Raw genomic sequence first — 18,045 nt, 5'->3', positions numbered from 1 at the left:
TTTCCAGTTCGTCTTCCTTCCCATACCTGATGCCAGAGCAGTTGGTCATACAATTCACCTGTTTATGGCGCTGGATTGAACCGTACACTCATTGGGCTGTATCTTCTCACCCTGAATTGTTTTGTCATTGGTTGAAATTTATTCTAGTTTTGTGTTTTTATTTGGGTTTTATTTTCTCTTGTCAGCTTGTATTGTCATGTTAGTGTGGATTTATTTACTTGACAGTATGTTAGGGATGTAAACCTACTGTTATGGGAGCAGAGTTTTTTTTTTTTAACCGTTAAGGCACCTGTATATGAAATAAAACGACTCAAATACAGTTAACGAGTTTTTTTTTTTTTAACGGCCTTTTTTAGCTGTCATTTCACGTAGATTCTTTGCTAAGATAGTTCGGTATCTGGGTTGCCAACTCTAGTCAGCTGGCGGTGTTCTGTCATAAAATACTACCTAGCGAGACGTGCTATTGAGCCTTTCTGCGCATGTGCAGTTCCACCGTCTTGGGATTAGGGTTAGGTTTTATGGGTTAGGGTTAAGGTAAGGGTTTTAGTGGTTTTGGGGGGTTACGGTTAGGGTAAGAGTTAGGGTTAGGGCTATCAGCACTACGGTAGCATTTTTCGACAAGGCAGCATATATCGACAGAACACCGGTATGTAACAGCTGCATTACCTTGTAAATAGTCTGTAGGGTTTGCAAACTGCCCCAACGCTTTTTATGTAGTTAATTTTAGGTTCATAATAGAATAATATAGATTTACCGTAATACTTATTGCGTAAGCTTGTTATAGAACGCGTGTGCGTCACGCCAGATGCGTGAGAGCTGGCAGCTTTGTGGTATACAAACAGATAGTAATCCAGGTGAACGACAGAAGTAATTACGTGTTCCACCATTAAAGACGAAGTCGTACTGGTGAGGCGGGAAAATTCAACCGATTGTAAGTAACGACGGTACAACAACTAACAAAAACGCGCTGAGCGGGCAGTCATGAAAATGTGTAAAGAATGTGGCAGTTCATCGCCAAGCACAGAATGATATTACAAAACACTTAAGGTCGACAGTTTGTGTTTAATAATACATTGGTACACACTGATAATCTGTCATTTTGAAAACATAATTGGTGCAAATACCATCAACTGTCGTTTGGGTTGCGCAATTGCTGTGCAAAAAACAGAGAAGTGCAAAATAGAAATAAAAAACTAATGTCCCAAACTTAATTTCCTTGTCTCTTGTCTATGGTTCGCCCCCCTAGTCAAATAACATCGCGTCTCACACCAAAAAGATAATATGTTTGCGAAGTACGGTTACTGTACACTGTTAGGATTCTTACGTCGCGTCAGATGAATTATTATTAAAGGCGTCATAAAGAATGTAAACGTCAATTGCTGTGCCTGTCTCAAACATAATCTACGATTAGCAAATAGCGAAGAAAAATACTTAACTTCAATCACCTCCCAAACTACTTCTTCAAGACCCTCAAGCATTCCAAATACAGTATTTGTTACATTCCACCAGACATTATGATTAATTAACTGAACTATATGCAGTGGCCATTTCATTAGGTACACCTAACTAGAACCAGATAGCACCCCCTTCTGCCACCAGAACAATTTCAAGGGGAGACATTGTTTTTTCCACACCATTCTTTGTAAATTCTAGACTCAGTAGAATAGAGAAAGATGGTGGTTCTTTCTGAGGGGCAGGTATCACTATGTCTGGCACCAGTGTTTAGCTGAACAGTAAGTGGACTTCGACCCTTTTTGCAAGCTTCAGGTTTTAAGCTGCAGCATTTTGAGCAGGTGTACCTAATAAAACAAGCTCATAATCAGTATTTCATAATGTTCTGTGGTGAAACTAAAGGGTTTCAGAACGACCAATCATGTCTTTAACTTAAGTCAGGGTAATATTTTGCTCCTGATGCTGTCTAACAACACATGTACCTACATGACCAACCCCAGACCAGAGCATATATTTTTACAACCTAGCTGATACATATTTTATGGATTGCCATGATAATTACAACATTGTACTGCATTTTCACTGCAACATCAAAAGAAAGGTCTGTCAGTATAACAAGGAACGTTGGATTTGCTCTGAACTAGTCATCCCTCCACAACGTCAGTCAAAACTCCACCACTGTACATAGTGCGCATGATAGGGTCCAACTGCTGAATTTTCCTCCTTATCTTTATGAGATTCACAATGGTCTTCAGTCCATCTTTGTGTGTCCATCCCTGATGGTGCAACTTGTCCTCTCCGAAGATCCACTTGTAGTAGAAACTGACCGACTGAGTCGTACAGGCCATAACTGCAAAATTCAAATGTTTGGCCTCAGCAGAAGGTCCAGATCTCATGTATTAATTATTGAGATTTTATCCATGTCCAGCTGGTGACATTGACTCATTGCAATGTGCTCACTTGCCCAAGACTTGGTCACTGACAAACATAGACAGCAGTGAAATTCCAGTCCATGAGTTCTTTGTCTTGTTTGTCTTTGCTGCCATTCATCCCAGTGTATTCCTTACTGGGTCATCTCTAGACCAGTAGCTGTCTTCTGTTTTGTCCCATTTTAATTTCTTCTGAAATGTCCGCAATGAGCGCGAGTAGGTGGCAGGCAGGTGGAGAGGTCCCTCCAGCTCACATCTTTCCACTTTCAGTTGTTACCAGCTTGTTATCAGCAGGTACATGATGTCGGCTGCCTAAAATTGCCTGAGAATATCTTAGGAGGTAGGCATGCTGCGACAAGTAGGCAAACTTGGCTTCTCCAGCAGATTGTTGCTAGTGAAATACTGTATACTACTGGCTTTCACATTTTCTGTATGCATACATTTGAGAGCTGTGCTGTTTAATTATATGTAAGATCGAAAAACAAGGCCTGGCCTGGATAGTATTTATCCAAGTCATGGCCCAATGGTAAGTGGACTGGGTCACTTAAAATAATGGTTTGTCATCTTTTAAAATTTATGTTTTCAGGGTCATTATAATTATGCATAACATCAGGTTGTATTTCCATCCATTCGTCTTGCATACTTATCTAGTACAGAGTCATTAGCCAAACTCTATGTTCTTATACAAAATGTTTTTTTCTGAAATGAAAACACTTTTTGACATTGCTTTTTAAAATGATCTTAGTTAAATTTGGGAAAAGTATACATTTTTACACATCTATACACAAATATACAAGATTAAACATAAATTACATCTTGGTGGAATCCTGTTGGTGTTTTAAGCTTTGCTGTAATAACATTGGAGGTTTGGTGCGCAAGCTATGCTTTTAACACCATTTGTTATTGTCAAGGAGTCAGGCATCAGTGTGCAGACACAATGTCATGTTTCAAGTTCCACACCAGTCAAACAGGCAACAAATCAAAAATATAGAAAAGAATGTAAATATACAACATTGACAAAGCAGTTTGGGGAAACCCGATGTTTTTTGACCAAGGAAGAGTTCTTCTTCATGCAAATACTGAAAAGAAAGAAATTTATAGAGTCAATTATGATTGATACTAGCTGAGCCTAGAATCTATATTATAATCAGCAAAAATACTTTGGCCTACGCTATGTAATGTAATATATTTTTATTTGTCCCTGTGTTTTCAGTAAATGATAGTGTTCCACAGTAGGATGTGTGTATTTTGTAAAATAATATAACAATTTGTTACCTTTGTTTTATTACAGGGTCTATGATATTGCTTTTCTGCTTTAAATTAAGGTGAATAGAAATTACACATATACACACTCACACACATTCAGCTGCCCATTGGTTGCATGACAGGAAATCAACTGGGCAATCTATGATTCTGTCAAGTCGATTTCTTCCTCTGTATCCCGAGGGCAACAGCATAAGCAGCAGCGCCAACAGCGACGTCTGAACCAGCGCCACGCTCTTCCAAGTCTCCGGGGAGCTGCACGTGACTCTCTTTCTATCACAATTTGTCCTTGCACCCTTTCCTCTTGTTCCAAAGAGGTGCCCGTATGCACAAGATGCTCTGTGGATCTTTGCATCTCCCCATCTGTCTCTTCCACTAGTCTCCCTCCTGCATCCTCCACCTCTGTCAGCCTAGCAGTTTTTTCGGTGTCATAATCCTCTAGTATGTCTGCATCCACCATTTCCCAAAGTCTTACAGGCTCAGTGTCTTTTTCATGGTCAAGATTCTCTGTTGTTTTCATCAGTTGCTCCTTTATTGTATCAGTCTTCGGGTCTTTGTCTTCCGCTAGTCCTTCCACCACTTTGGACATGTCATCCCTAAACATCTTATCGATGTCTTTCTTATTCACACTCTCTATCTGTCGTTCAATATCATCCTTCTCCAACTGAATCTGCTTCCATTGCATTTCCATTCCTTCATTTTCTTTGTTTATTTCAGGACTTGTTACTGAAATAACTGTCTCCTTTATTTTCACTCCCCTTGATCGATCAATTTTTTCTGTCTCTTTTAGAAGGTCTGTTTTCATTTGTTCAATCAACTCCCTCTCCTGTTGCATCTTTTGCATCCAGTTGTCCATTTGCTCTTTCAGTTTCTGTAATTCCACCTTAAGCTGTTCAATGCCATGTTTCTTCATTTTTATCTCTTCCAGTTCCTTGTCCATTTCTCTTTTCTGTCCATCAATCTCAGCTTTCATCGCTTCCATTTTGTTAATCTCCCTCATTGCATCATCTCTGGCTTGATCACTTTTCATTTTCTCATTTTTAAGATCAGTTTTCATTCGTTCAATCCTGACCACCTCCTGCTGTCTTTCCTGTATCCAGTTTTCCATTTCGTCTTTCAGTTTCTGTAGCTCAGACTTCAGTTGTTTAACATTGTCCTTTTCCTGCTGTTTCTGTTCCTGGAATTCCATAATTTTCTTTTCTTCGTCAGTTTCAGGTTGCGTTAGTGAAATAGTTGTGTCTCTTACAGTTTCTTCCTGTTTTTTATCAATTTTCATTTTGTCTTTTTGAATTTCTTTTTTCATTTGTTCAATCAAGCCTTTCTGTTCCTGTCTCTCTTGTATCCAGATGTCTATGTCCATTTTTTGTTTCTGTAGCTCCAACTTGATTCGTTCAATATCATTTTTCGCCCTTTTTATTTTCTCAAGTTCCATTTGCATTCCCTCTTCTTGTCCTGCCATCTCAGCTTTAATGGCTTCCATTTTGCCAATGTCCCTCTTTAAATCACCTCTGGCTTGATCAATTTTCACTTTCTCATTTTGAAGATCCTCTTTCATTTGATCAATCCTGATCACCTCTTTCTTTTTCTCCTGTATCCACTTCTCTATTTCCAGTCTCTGTTTCCGTAGCTCTGACTTTAGTTGTTCGATATTACCCCTTTCCTGTTGTATCTGTTCCCATTGCGATTCCATAATTTTCTGTTCCGCATCCATTTCAGTTTTTGTCTCCCTTATAATCTCTTCTCTTAACTGAACAGTCTCCTCTTTCTCTTTTTGAAGGTCTGTTTTCATCTGTTCGATCAAGTCTTTCTCTTGCTGCCTCCCTTGTATCCAGTTGTCTATGTCCATTTTTTGTTTCTGTAGCTGGAGCTTCATTTGATTGATTTCATCTTTCTCCCTTTGAATATTGTCCAGTTCCTTCTCCATTTCTCTTTTCTGTCCATCCATCTCTGCTTTAATGGCTTCCATTTTGCTAGTCTCCCTCATTACATCACCTCTGGCTTGATCAAGTATTTCTTTCTCATTTTCAAGATCCTCTTTCATTTGTTCAATCCTAGTCATCTCCTGCTGTCTCTCCAGTATCCAGTTTTCCATTTCCTCTCTCTGTTTCTGTATCTCACACTTTTGTCGCTCAATAGCATCCTTTTTCTGCTCTATCTGTTCCGGTTTTAATTGCTTAAGTTTTGTTTCTTCTCTTATTTGATCCATTGTTTCTTTTTCTTTTCGAAGGTCAGTTGTCAGCTGTTCGATCTTGACTTTTTCCTGCTGTCTCTCTTCAGTCCAGTTGTCCAAGTCAGTTTTTTGTTTGAGTAGCTCCAACTGAATTCTCTCAATTTCATCTTTCTCCCTTTGAATATTGTCCAGTTCCTTCTCCATTTCTCTTTTCTGTCCATCCATCTCAGCTTTAATGGCTTCCATTTTGCTAATCTCACTCATTACATCACCTCTGTCTTGATCAATTTTCTCTTTCTTGTTTTGAATATCAGCTTTCAATTCTTCAATCCTCATCACCTCTTTCTCTCTTTCCTCTGTCCAGTTGTTCATGTCCTCTTTCTGTTTCCCTAGTTCTGCTGTCAGTTGATCAATCACATCCTTTTCCTGCTTCATCTCTTCCCATTGCCTTTCCATTCTTTCTTTCTGCCCATTCATGTCCACTTTCATGGCTTCCATTTTGCTGATCTCCTGCACGGTGGCATCTCTAGCTTGATCAATTTTCTCTTTCTCTTTTTCAAGATCCTCTTTCATTTGTTCAATCCTGATCAGTTCCTGCTGTCTATCTTGTATCCAGTTGTCTATGTCCATTTTTTGTTTCTGTAGCTGGAGCTTCATTTGATTAATTTCATCTTTCTCCCTTTGAATATTGTCCAGTTCCTTCTCCATTTCTCTTTTCTGTCCATCCATCTCTGCTTTAATGGCTTCCATTTTGCTAGTCTCCCTCATTACGTCACCTCTGGCTTGATCAAGTATTTCTTTCTCATTTTCAAGATCCTCTTTCATTTGTTCAATCCTAGTCATCTCATGCTGTCTTTCCTGTATCCAGTTGTCAATGTTCAATTTTTGCTTCTGTAGCTCAGCCTTTATTTCCTCAATATCCTCTTTCTCCCTTTTAATCTGCTCCATTCGCTTTTCCATTACTTCCTTTTCTCCGTCCAATTCAACTTTGATATCTGCAATTTTTCTGGCTTCTCTTAAATTATCTTCACCAGTTTGATCAATTTTCTCTTTCTCTTTTTGAAGGTTTGCTTTCATTTCTTCAATCAAGTCTTTCTCTTGCTGCCTCCCTTGTATCCAGTTGTCTATGTCCATTTTTTGTTTCTGTAGCTGGAGCTTCATTTGATTAATTTCATCTTTCTCCCTTTGAATATTGTCCAGTTCCTTCTCCATTTCTCTTTTCTGTCCATCCATCTCAGCTTTAATGGCTTCCATTTTGCTAGTCTCCCTCATTACATCACCTCTGGCTTGATCAAGTATTTCTTTCTCATTTCCAAGATCCTCTTTCATTTGTTCAATCCTAGACATCTCCTGCTGTCTCTCCAGTATCCAGTTTTCCATTTCCTCTCTCTGTTTCTGTATCTCACACTTTTGTCGCTCAATAGCATCCTTTTCCTGCTCTATCTGTTCCGGTTTTAATTGCTTAAGTTTTGTTTCTTCTCTTATTTGATCCATTGTTTCTTTTTCTTTTCGAAGGTCAGTTGTCAGCTGTTCGATCTTGACTTTTTCCTGCTGTCTCTCTTCAGTCCAGTTGTCCAAGTCAGTTTTTTGTTTGAGTAGCTCCAACTGAATTCTCTCAATTTCATCTTTCTCCCTTTGAATATTGTCCAGTTCCTTCTCCATTTCTCTTTTCTGTCCATCCATCTCAGCTTTAATGGCTTCCATTTTGCTAATCTCCCTCATTACATCACCTCTGTCTTGATCAATTTTCTCTTTCTTGTTTTGAATATCAGCTTTCAATTCTTCAATCCTCATCACCTCTTTCTCTCTTTCCTCTGTCCAGTTGTTCATGTCCTCTTTCTGTTTCCCTAGTTCTGCTGTCAGTTGATCAATCACATCCTTTTCCTGCTTCATCTCTTCCCATTGCCTTTCCATTCTTTCTTTCTGCCCATCCATGTCCACTTTCATGGCTTCCATTTTGCTGATCTCCTGCACGGTGGCATCTCTAGCTTGATCAATTTTCTCTTTCTTTTTTTCAAGATCCTCTTTCATTTGTTCAATCCTGATCAGTTCCTGCTGTCTATCTTGTATCCAGTTGTCAATGTTCAATTTTTCCTTCTGTAGCTCAGCCTTTGTTTCCTCAATATCCTCTTTCTCCCTTTTAATTTGGCCTAATTGGTCTTCCGTTTGTTCTTTTTCTCGATCCATTTCTTCTTTCTCTTTCTGTAGCTTAACCCTCAATTCTTCCATATCCTCTTTCTCCCTCTTAATCTGCTCCATTCGCTTTTCCATTACTTCCTTTTCTCCGTCCAACTCAACTTTGATATCTGCAATTTTTCTGGCTTCTCTTAAATTATCTTCACCAGTTTGTTCAATTTTCTCTTTCTCTTTTTGAAGGTTTGCTTTCATTTCTTCAATCAAGTCTTTCTCTTGCTGCCTCCCTTGTATCCAGTTGTCTATGTCCATCTTTTGTTTCTGTAGCTGGAGCTTCATTTGATTAATTTCATCTTTCTCCCTTTGAATATTGTCCAGTTCCTTCTCCATTTCTCTTTTCTGTCCATCCATCTCAGCTTTAATGGCTTCCATTTTGCTAGTCTCCCTCATTACATCACCTCTGGCTTGATCAAGTATTTCTTTCTCATTTTCAAGATCCTCTTTCATTTGTTCAATCCTAGTCATGTCCTGCTGTCTCTCCAGTATCCAGTTTTCCATTTCCTCTCTCTGTTTCTGTATCTCACACTTTTGTCGCTCAATAGCATCCTTTTCCTGCTCTATCTGTTCCAGTTTTAATTGCTTAAGTTTTGTTTCTTCTCTTATTTGATCCATTGTTTCTTTTTCTTTTCGAAGGTCTGTTTTCAGCTGTTCGATCTTGACGTTTTCCTGCTGTCTCTCTTCAGTCCAGTTGTCCAAGTCAGTTTTTTGTTTGAGTAGCTCCAACTGAATTCTCTCAATTTCATCTTTCTCCCTTTGAATATTGTCCAGTTCCTTCTCCATTTCTCTTTTCTGTCCATCCATCTCAGCTTTAATGGCTTCCATTTTGCTAGTCTCCCTCATTACATCACCTCTGGCTTGATCAAGTATTTCTTTCTCATTTTCAAGATCCTCTTTCATTTGTTCAATCCTAGTCATGTCCTGCTGTCTCTCCAGTATCCAGTTTTCCATTTCCTCTCTCTGTTTCTGTATCTCACACTTTTGTCGCTCAATAGCATCCTTTTCCTGCTCTATCTGTTCTGGTTTTAATTGCTTAAGTTTTGTTTCTTCTCTTATTTGATCCATTGTTTCTTTCTCTTTTCGAAGGTCTGTTGTCAGCTGTTCGATCTTGACTTTTTCCTGCTGTCTCTCTTCAGTCCAGTTGTCCAAGTCAGTTTTTTGTTTGAGTAGCTCCAACTGAATTCTCTCAATTTCATCTTTCTCCCTTTGAATATTGTCCAGTTCCTTCTCCATTTCTCTTTTCTGTCCATCCATCTCAGCTTTAATGGCTTCCATTTTGCTAATCTCCCTCATTACATCACCTCTGTCTTGATCAATTTTCTCTTTCTTGTTTTGAATATCAGCTTTCAATTCTTCAATCCTCATCACCTCTTTCTCTCTTTCCTCTGTCCAGTTGTTCATGTCCTCTTTCTGTTTCCCTAGTTCTGCTGTCAGTTGATCAATCACATCCTTTTCCTGCTTCATCTCTTCCCATTGCCTTTCCATTCTTTCTTTCTGCCCATCCATGTCCACTTTCATGGCTTCCATTTTGCTGATCTCCTGCACGGTGGCATCTCTAGCTTGATCAATTTTCTCTTTCTTTTTTTCAAGATCCTCTTTCATTTGTTCAATCCTGATCAGTTCCTGCTGTCTATCTTGTATCCAGTTGTCTATGTCCATTTTTTGTTTCTGTAGCTGGAGCTTCATTTGATTAATTTCATCTTTCTCCCTTTGAATATTGTCCAGTTCCTTCTCCATTTCTCTTTTCTGTCCATCCATCTCTGCTTTAATGGCTTCCATTTTGCTAGTCTCCTTAATTACATCACCTCTGGCTTGATCAAGTTTTTCTTTCTCATTTTCAAGATCTTCTTTCATTTGTTCAATCCTAGTCATGTCCTGCTGTCTCTCCAGTATCCAGTTTTCCATTTCCTCTCTCTGTTTCTGCATCTCACACTTTTGTCGCTCAATAGCATCCTTTTCCTGCTCTGTCTGTTCTGGTTTTAATTGCTTAAGTTTTGTTTCTTCTCTTATTTGATCCATTGTTTCTTTTTCTTTTCGAAGGTCTGTTGTCAGCTGTTCGATCTTGACTTTTTCCTGCTGTCTCTCTTCAGTCCAGTTGTCCAAGTCAGGTTTTTGTTTGAGTAGCTCCAACTGAATTCTCTCAATTTCATCTTTCTCCCTTTGAATATTGTCCAGTTCCTTCTCCATTTCTCTTTTCTGTCCATCCATCTCAGCTTTAATGGCTTCCATTTTGCTAATCTCCCTCATTACATCACCTCTGTCTTGATCAATTTTCTCTTTCTTGTTTTGAATATCAGCTTTCAATTCTTCAATCCTCATCACCTCTTTCTCTCTTTCCTCTGTCCAGTTGTTCATGTCCTCTTTCTGTTTCCCTAGTTCTGCTGTCAGTTGATCAATCACATCCTTTTCCTGCTTCATCTTTTCCCATTGCCTTTCCATTCTTTCTTTCTGCCCATTCATGTCCACTTTCATGGCTTCCATTTTGCTGATCTCCTGCACGGTGGCATCTCTAGCTTGATCAATTTTCTCTTTCTTTTTTTCAAGATCCTCTTTCATTTGTTCAATCCTGATCAGTTCCTGCTGTCTATCTTGTATCCAGTTGTCAATGTTCAATTTTTCCTTCTGTAGCTCAGACTTTGTTTCCTCAATATCCTCTTTCTCCCTCTTAATCTGGCCTAATTGGTTTTCCATTTGTTCTTTTTCTCGATCCATTTCTTCTTTCTCTTTCTGTAGCTTAACCCTCAATTCTTCCATATCCTCTTTCTGCCTCTTAATCTGCTCCATTAGCTTTTCCATTACTTCCTTTTCTCCCTCCAACTCAACTTTGACATCTGCAATTTTTCTGGCTTCTCTTAAATTATCTTCACCAGTTTGTTCAATTTTCTCTTTCTCTTTTTGAAGGTTTGCTTTCATTTCTTCAATCAAGTCTTTCTCTTGCTGCCTCCCTTGTATCCAGTTGTCTATGTCCATCTTTTGTTTCTGTAGCTGGAGCTTCATTTGATTAATTTCATCTTTCTCCCTTTGAATATTGTCCAGTTCCTTCTCCATTTCTCTTTTCTGTCCATCCATCTCAGCTTTAATGGCTTCCATTTTGCTAGTCTCCCTCATTACATCACCTCTGGCTTGATCAAGTATTTCTTTCTCATTTTCAAGATCCTCTTTCATTTGTTCAATCCTAGTCATGTCCTGCTGTCTCTCCAGTATCCAGTTTTCCATTTCCTCTCTCTGTTTCTGTATCTCACACTTTTGTCGCTCAATAGCATCCTTTTCCTGCTCTATCTGTTCCAGTTTTAATTGCTTAAGTTTTGTTTCTTCTCTTATTTGATCCATTGTTTCTTTTTCTTTTCGAAGGTCTGTTTTCAGCTGTTCGATCTTGACGTTTTCCTGCTGTCTCTCTTCAGTCCAGTTGTCCAAGTCAGTTTTTTGTTTGAGTAGCTCCAACTGAATTCTCTCAATTTCATCTTTCTCCCTTTGAATATTGTCCAGTTCCTTCTCCATTTCTCTTTTCTGTCCATCCATCTCAGCTTTAATGGCTTCCATTTTGCTAGTCTCCCTCATTACATCACCTCTGGCTTGATCAAGTATTTCTTTCTCATTTTCAAGATCCTCTTTCATTTGTTCAATCCTAGTCATGTCCTGCTGTCTCTCCAGTATCCAGTTTTCCATTTCCTCTCTCTGTTTCTGTATCTCACACTTTTGTCGCTCAATAGCATCCTTTTCCTGCTCTATCTGTTCTGGTTTTAATTGCTTAAGTTTTGTTTCTTCTCTTATTTGATCCATTGTTTCTTTCTCTTTTCGAAGGTCTGTTGTCAGCTGTTCGATCTTGACTTTTTCCTGCTGTCTCTCTTCAGTCCAGTTGTCCAAGTCAGTTTTTTGTTTGAGTAGCTCCAACTGAATTCTCTCAATTTCATCTTTCTCCCTTTGAATATTGTCCAGTTCCTTCTCCATTTCTCTTTTCTGTCCATCCATCTCAGCTTTAATGGCTTCCATTTTGCTAATCTCCCTCATTACATCACCTCTGTCTTGATCAATTTTCTCTTTCTTGTTTTGAATATCAGCTTTCAATTCTTCAATCCTCATCACCTCTTTCTCTCTTTCCTCTGTCCAGTTGTTCATGTCCTCTTTCTGTTTCCCTAGTTCTGCTGTCAGTTGATCAATCACATCCTTTTCCTGCTTCATCTCTTCCCATTGCCTTTCCATTCTTTCTTTCTGCCCATCCATGTCCACTTTCATGGCTTCCATTTTGCTGATCTCCTGCACGGTGGCATCTCTAGCTTGATCAATTTTCTCTTTCTTTTTTTCAAGATCCTCTTTCATTTGTTCAATCCTGATCAGTTCCTGCTGTCTATCTTGTATCCAGTTGTCTATGTCCATTTTTTGTTTCTGTAGCTGGAGCTTCATTTGATTAATTTCATCTTTCTCCCTTTGAATATTGTCCAGTTCCTTCTCCATTTCTCTTTTCTGTCCATCCATCTCTGCTTTAATGGCTTCCATTTTGCTAGTCTCCTTAATTACATCACCTCTGGCTTGATCAAGTTTTTCTTTCTCATTTTCAAGATCTTCTTTCATTTGTTCAATCCTAGTCATGTCCTGCTGTCTCTCCAGTATCCAGTTTTCCATTTCCTCTCTCTGTTTCTGCATCTCACACTTTTGTCGCTCAATAGCATCCTTTTCCTGCTCTGTCTGTTCTGGTTTTAATTGCTTAAGTTTTGTTTCTTCTCTTATTTGATCCATTGTTTCTTTTTCTTTTCGAAGGTCTGTTGTCAGCTGTTCGATCTTGACTTTTTCCTGCTGTCTCTCTTCAGTCCAGTTGTCCAAGTCAGGTTTTTGTTTGAGTAGCTCCAACTGAATTCTCTCAATTTCATCTTTCTCCCTTTGAATATTGTCCAGTTCCTTCTCCATTTCTCTTTTCTGTCCATCCATCTCAGCTTTAATGGCTTCCATTTTGCTAATCTCCCTCATTACATCACCTCTGTCTTGATCAATTTTCTCTTTCTTGTTTTGAATATCAGCTTTCAATTCTTCAATCCTCATCACCTCTTTCTCTCTTTCCTCTGTCCAGTTGTTCATGTCCTCTTTCTGTTTCCCTAGTTCTGCTGTCAGTTGATCAATCACATCCTTTTCCTGCTTCATCTTTTCCCATTGCCTTTCCATTCTTTCTTTCTGCCCATTCATGTCCACTTTCATGGCTTCCATTTTGCTGATCTCCTGCACGGTGGCATCTCTAGCTTGATCAATTTTCTCTTTCTTTTTTTCAAGATCCTCTTTCATTTGTTCAATCCTGATCAGTTCCTGCTGTCTATCTTGTATCCAGTTGTCAATGTTCAATTTTTCCTTCTGTAGCTCAGCCTTTGTTTCCTCAATATCCTCTTTCTCCCTTTTAATTTGGCCTAATTGGTCTTCCGTTTGTTCTTTTTCTCGATCCATTTCTTCTTTCTCTTTCTGTAGCTTAACCCTCAATTCTTCCATATCCTCTTTCTCCCTCTTAATCTGCTCCATTCGCTTTTCCATTACTTCCTTTTCTCCGTCCAACTCAACTTTGATATCTGCAATTTTTCTGGCTTCTCTTAAATTATCTTCACCAGTTTGTTCAATTTTCTCTTTCTCTTTTTGAAGGTTTGCTTTCATTTCTTCAATCAAGTCTTTCTCTTGCTGCCTCCCTTGTATCCAGTTGTCTATGTCCATCTTTTGTTTCTGTAGCTGGAGCTTCATTTGATTAATTTCATCTTTCTCCCTTTGAATATTGTCCAGTTCCTTCTCCATTTCTCTTTTCTGTCCATCCATCTCAGCTTTAATGGCTTCCATTTTGCTAGTCTCCCTCATTACATCACCTCTGGCTTGATCAAGTATTTCTTTCTCATTTTCAAGATCCTCTTTCATTTGTTCAATCCTAGTCATGTCCTGCTGTCTCTCCAGTATCCAGTTTTCCATTTCCTCTCTCTGTTTCTGTATCTCACACTTTTGTCGCTCAATAGCATCCTTTTCCTGCTCTATCTGTTCCAGTTTTAATTGCTTAAGTTTTGTTTCTTCTCTTATTTGATCCATTGTTTCTTTTTCTTTTCGAAGGTCTGTTTTCAGCTGTTCGATCTTGACGTTTTCCTGCTGTCTCTCTTCAGTCCAGTTGTCCAAGTCAGTTTTTTGTTTGAGTAGCTCCAACTGAATTCTCTCAATTTCATCTTTCTCCCTTTGAATATTGTCCAGTTCCTTCTCCATTTCTCTTTTCTGTCCATCCATCTCAGCTTTAATGGCTTCCATTTTGCTAGTCTCCCTCATTACATCACCTCTGGCTTGATCAAGTATTTCTTTCTCATTTTCAAGATCCTCTTTCATTTGTTCAATCCTAGTCATGTCCTGCTGTCTCTCCAGTATCCAGTTTTCCATTTCCTCTCTCTGTTTCTGTATCTCACACTTTTGTCGCTCAATAGCATCCTTTTCCTGCTCTATCTGTTCTGGTTTTAATTGCTTAAGTTTTGTTTCTTCTCTTATTTGATCCATTGTTTCTTTCTCTTTTCGAAGGTCTGTTGTCAGCTGTTCGATCTTGACTTTTTCCTGCTGTCTCTCTTCAGTCCAGTTGTCCAAGTCAGTTTTTTGTTTGAGTAGCTCCAACTGAATTCTCTCAATTTCATCTTTCTCCCTTTGAATATTGTCCAGTTCCTTCTCCATTTCTCTTTTCTGTCCATCCATCTCAGCTTTAATGGCTTCCATTTTGCTAATCTCCCTCATTACATCACCTCTGTCTTGATCAATTTTCTCTTTCTTGTTTTGAATATCAGCTTTCAATTCTTCAATCCTCATCACCTCTTTCTCTCTTTCCTCTGTCCAGTTGTTCATGTCCTCTTTCTGTTTCCCTAGTTCTGCTGTCAGTTGATCAATCACATCCTTTTCCTGCTTCATCTCTTCCCATTGCCTTTCCATTCTTTCTTTCTGCCCATCCATGTCCACTTTCATGGCTTCCATTTTGCTGATCTCCTGCACGGTGGCATCTCTAGCTTGATCAATTTTCTCTTTCTTTTTTTCAAGATCCTCTTTCATTTGTTCAATCCTGATCAGTTCCTGCTGTCTATCTTGTATCCAGTTGTCTATGTCCATTTTTTGTTTCTGTAGCTGGAGCTTCATTTGATTAATTTCATCTTTCTCCCTTTGAATATTGTCCAGTTCCTTCTCCATTTCTCTTTTCTGTCCATCCATCTCTGCTTTAATGGCTTCCATTTTGCTAGTCTCCCTAATTACATCACCTCTGGCTTGATCAAGTTTTTCTTTCTCATTTTCAAGATCCTCTTTCATTTGTTCAATCCTAGTCATGTCCTGCTGTCTCTCCAGTATCCAGTTTTCCATTTCCTCTCTCTGTTTCTGCATCTCACACTTTTGTCGCTCAATAGCATCCTTTTCCTGCTCTGTCTGTTCTGGTTTTAATTGCTTAAGTTTTGTTTCTTCTCTTATTTGATCCATTGTTTCTTTTTCTTTTCGAAGGTCTGTTGTCAGCTGTTCGATCTTGACTTTTTCCTGCTGTCTCTCTTCAGTCCAGTTGTCCAAGTCAGGTTTTTGTTTGAGTAGCTCCAACTGAATTCTCTCAATTTCATCTTTCTCCCTTTGAATATTGTCCAGTTCCTTCTCCATTTCTCTTTTCTGTCCATCCATCTCAGCTTTAATGGCTTCCATTTTGCTAATCTCCCTCATTACATCACCTCTGTCTTGATCAATTTTCTCTTTCTTGTTTTGAATATCAGCTTTCAATTCTTCAATCCTCATCACCTCTTTCTCTCTTTCCTCTGTCCAGTTGTTCATGTCCTCTTTCTGTTTCCCTAGTTCTGCTGTCAGTTGATCAATCACATCCTTTTCCTGCTTCATCTTTTCCCATTGCCTTTCCATTCTTTCTTTCTGCCCATTCATGTCCACTTTCATGGCTTCCATTTTGCTGATCTCCTGCACGGTGGCATCTCTAGCTTGATCAATTTTCTCTTTCTTTTTTTCAAGATCCTCTTTCATTTGTTCAATCCTGATCAGTTCCTGCTGTCTATTTTGTATCCAGTTGTCAATGTTCAATTTTTCCTTCTGTAGCTCAGCCTTTGTTTCCTCAATATCCTCTTTCTCCCTTTTAATCTGGCCTAATTGGTCTTCCGTTTGTTCTTTTTCTCGATCCATTTCTTCTTTCTCTTTCTGTAGCTTAACCCTCAATTCTTCCATATCCTCTTTCTCCCTCTTAATCTGCTCCATTCGCTTTTCCATTACTTCCTTTTCTCCGTCCAACTCAACTTTGATATCTGCAATTTTTCTGGCTTCTCTTAAATTATCTTCACCAGTTTGTTCAATTTTCTCTTTCTCTTTTTGAAGGTTTGCTTTCATTTCTTCAATCAAGTCTTTCTCTTGCTGCCTCCCTTGTATCCAGTTGTCTATGCCCATCTTTTGTTTCTGTAGCTGGAGCTTCATTTGATTAATTTCATCTTTCTCCCTTTGAATATTGTCCAGTTCCTTCTCCATTTCTCTTTTCTGTCCATCCATCTCAGCTTTAATGGCTTCCATTTTGCTAGTCTCCCTCATTATATCACCCCTGGCTTGATCAAGTTTTTCTTTCTCATTTTCAAGATCCTCTTTCATTTGTTCAATCCTAGTCATGTCCTGCTGTCTCTCCAGTATCCAGTTTTCCATTTCCTCTCTCTGTTTCTGTATCTCACACTTTTGTCGCTCAATAGCATCCTTTTCCTGCTCTATCTCTTCCAGTTTTAATTGCTTAAGTTTTGTTTCTTCTCTTATTTGATCCATTGTTTCTTTTTCTTTTCGAAGGTCTGTTGTCAGCTGTTCGATCTTGACTTTTTCCTGCTGTCTCTCTTCAGTCCAGTTGTCCAAGTCAGTTTTTTGTTTGAGTAGCTCCAACTGAATTCTCTCAATTTCATCTTTCTCCCTTTGAATATTGTCCAGTTCCTTCTCCATTTCTCTTTTCTGTCCATCCATCTCTGCTTTAATGGCTTCCATTTTGCTAGTCTCCCTCATTACATCACCTCTGGCTTGATCAAGTTTTTCTTTCTCATTTTCAAGATCCTCTTTCATTTGTTCAATCCTAGTCATCTCATGCTGTCTTTCCTGTATCCAGTTGTCAATGTTCAATTTTTGCTTCTGTAGCTCAGCCTTTATTTCCTCAATATCCTCTTTCTCCCTTTTAATCTGGCCTAATTGGTCTTCCGTTTGTTCTTTTTCTCGATCCATTTCTTCTTTCTCTTTCTGTAGCTTAACCCTCAATTCTTCCATATCCTCTTTCTCCCTCTTAATCTGCTCCATTCGCTTTTCCATTACTTCCTTTTCTCTGTCCAACTCAACTTTGATATCTGCAATTTTTCTGGCTTCTCTTAAATTATCTTCACCAGTTTGATCAATTTTCTCTTTCTCTTTTTGAAGGTTTGCTTTCATTTCTTCAATCAAGTCTTTCTCTTGCTGCCTCCCTTGTATCCAGTTGTCTATGTCCATTTTTTGTTTCTGTAGCTGGAGCTTCATTTGATTAATTTCATCTTTCTCCCTTTGAATATTGTCCAGTTCCTTCTCCATTTCTCTTTTCTGTCCATCCATCTCAGCTTTAATGGCTTCCATTTTGCTAATCTCCCTCATTACATCACCTCTGTCTTGATCAATTTTCTCTTTCTTGTTTTGAATATCAGCTTTCAATTCTTCAATCCTCATCACCTCTTTCTCTCTTTCCTCTGTCCAGTTGTTCATGTCCTCTTTCTGTTTCCCTAGTTCTACTGTCAGTTGATCAATCACATCCTTTTCCTGCTTCATCTCTTCCCATTGCCTTTCCATTCTTTCTTTCTGCCCATTCATGTCCACTTTCATGGCTTCCATTTTGCTGATCTCCTGCACGGTGGCATCTCTAGCTTGATCAATTTTCTCTTTCTTTTTTTCAAGATCCTCTTTCATTTGTTCAATCCTGATCAGTTCCTGCTGTCTATCTTGTATCCAGTTGTTTATGTCCATTTTTTGTTTCTGTAGCTGGAGCTTCATTTGATTAATTTCATCTTTCTCCCTTTGAATATTGTCCAGTTCCTTCTCCAT

The 18,045-nt window shown here is 38.8% G+C and overlaps 1 protein-coding gene across 1 annotated transcript in view; it reads right to left on the bottom strand.

The window, feature by feature from the left end:
• Positions 1-3,320: 3,320 nt before the first annotated feature.
• Positions 3,321-18,045, bottom strand: part of LOC111854237 (uncharacterized) — a 46,912-nt gene continuing 32,187 nt past the window's right edge. Inside the window, exons 9-10 of the mRNA XM_072706013.1 lie at positions 3,738-18,036; positions 3,321-3,460 (exon numbers count right to left, since the gene is read on the bottom strand). Coding sequence (XP_072562114.1) covers positions 3,787-18,036 — 14,250 coding nt within the window. The 3' untranslated portion in view covers positions 3,321-3,460; positions 3,738-3,786. The remainder of the gene's footprint in view (positions 3,461-3,737; positions 18,037-18,045) is intronic.

Source organism: Paramormyrops kingsleyae, chromosome 23 (assembly GCF_048594095.1).
Source record: "Paramormyrops kingsleyae isolate MSU_618 chromosome 23, PKINGS_0.4, whole genome shotgun sequence".
Classification (NCBI taxonomy): domain Eukaryota; kingdom Metazoa; phylum Chordata; class Actinopteri; order Osteoglossiformes; family Mormyridae; genus Paramormyrops; species Paramormyrops kingsleyae.
The sequence above is the reverse complement of the archived record's forward strand: the minus strand, read 5'-3'. Positions and strand labels throughout refer to the sequence as shown.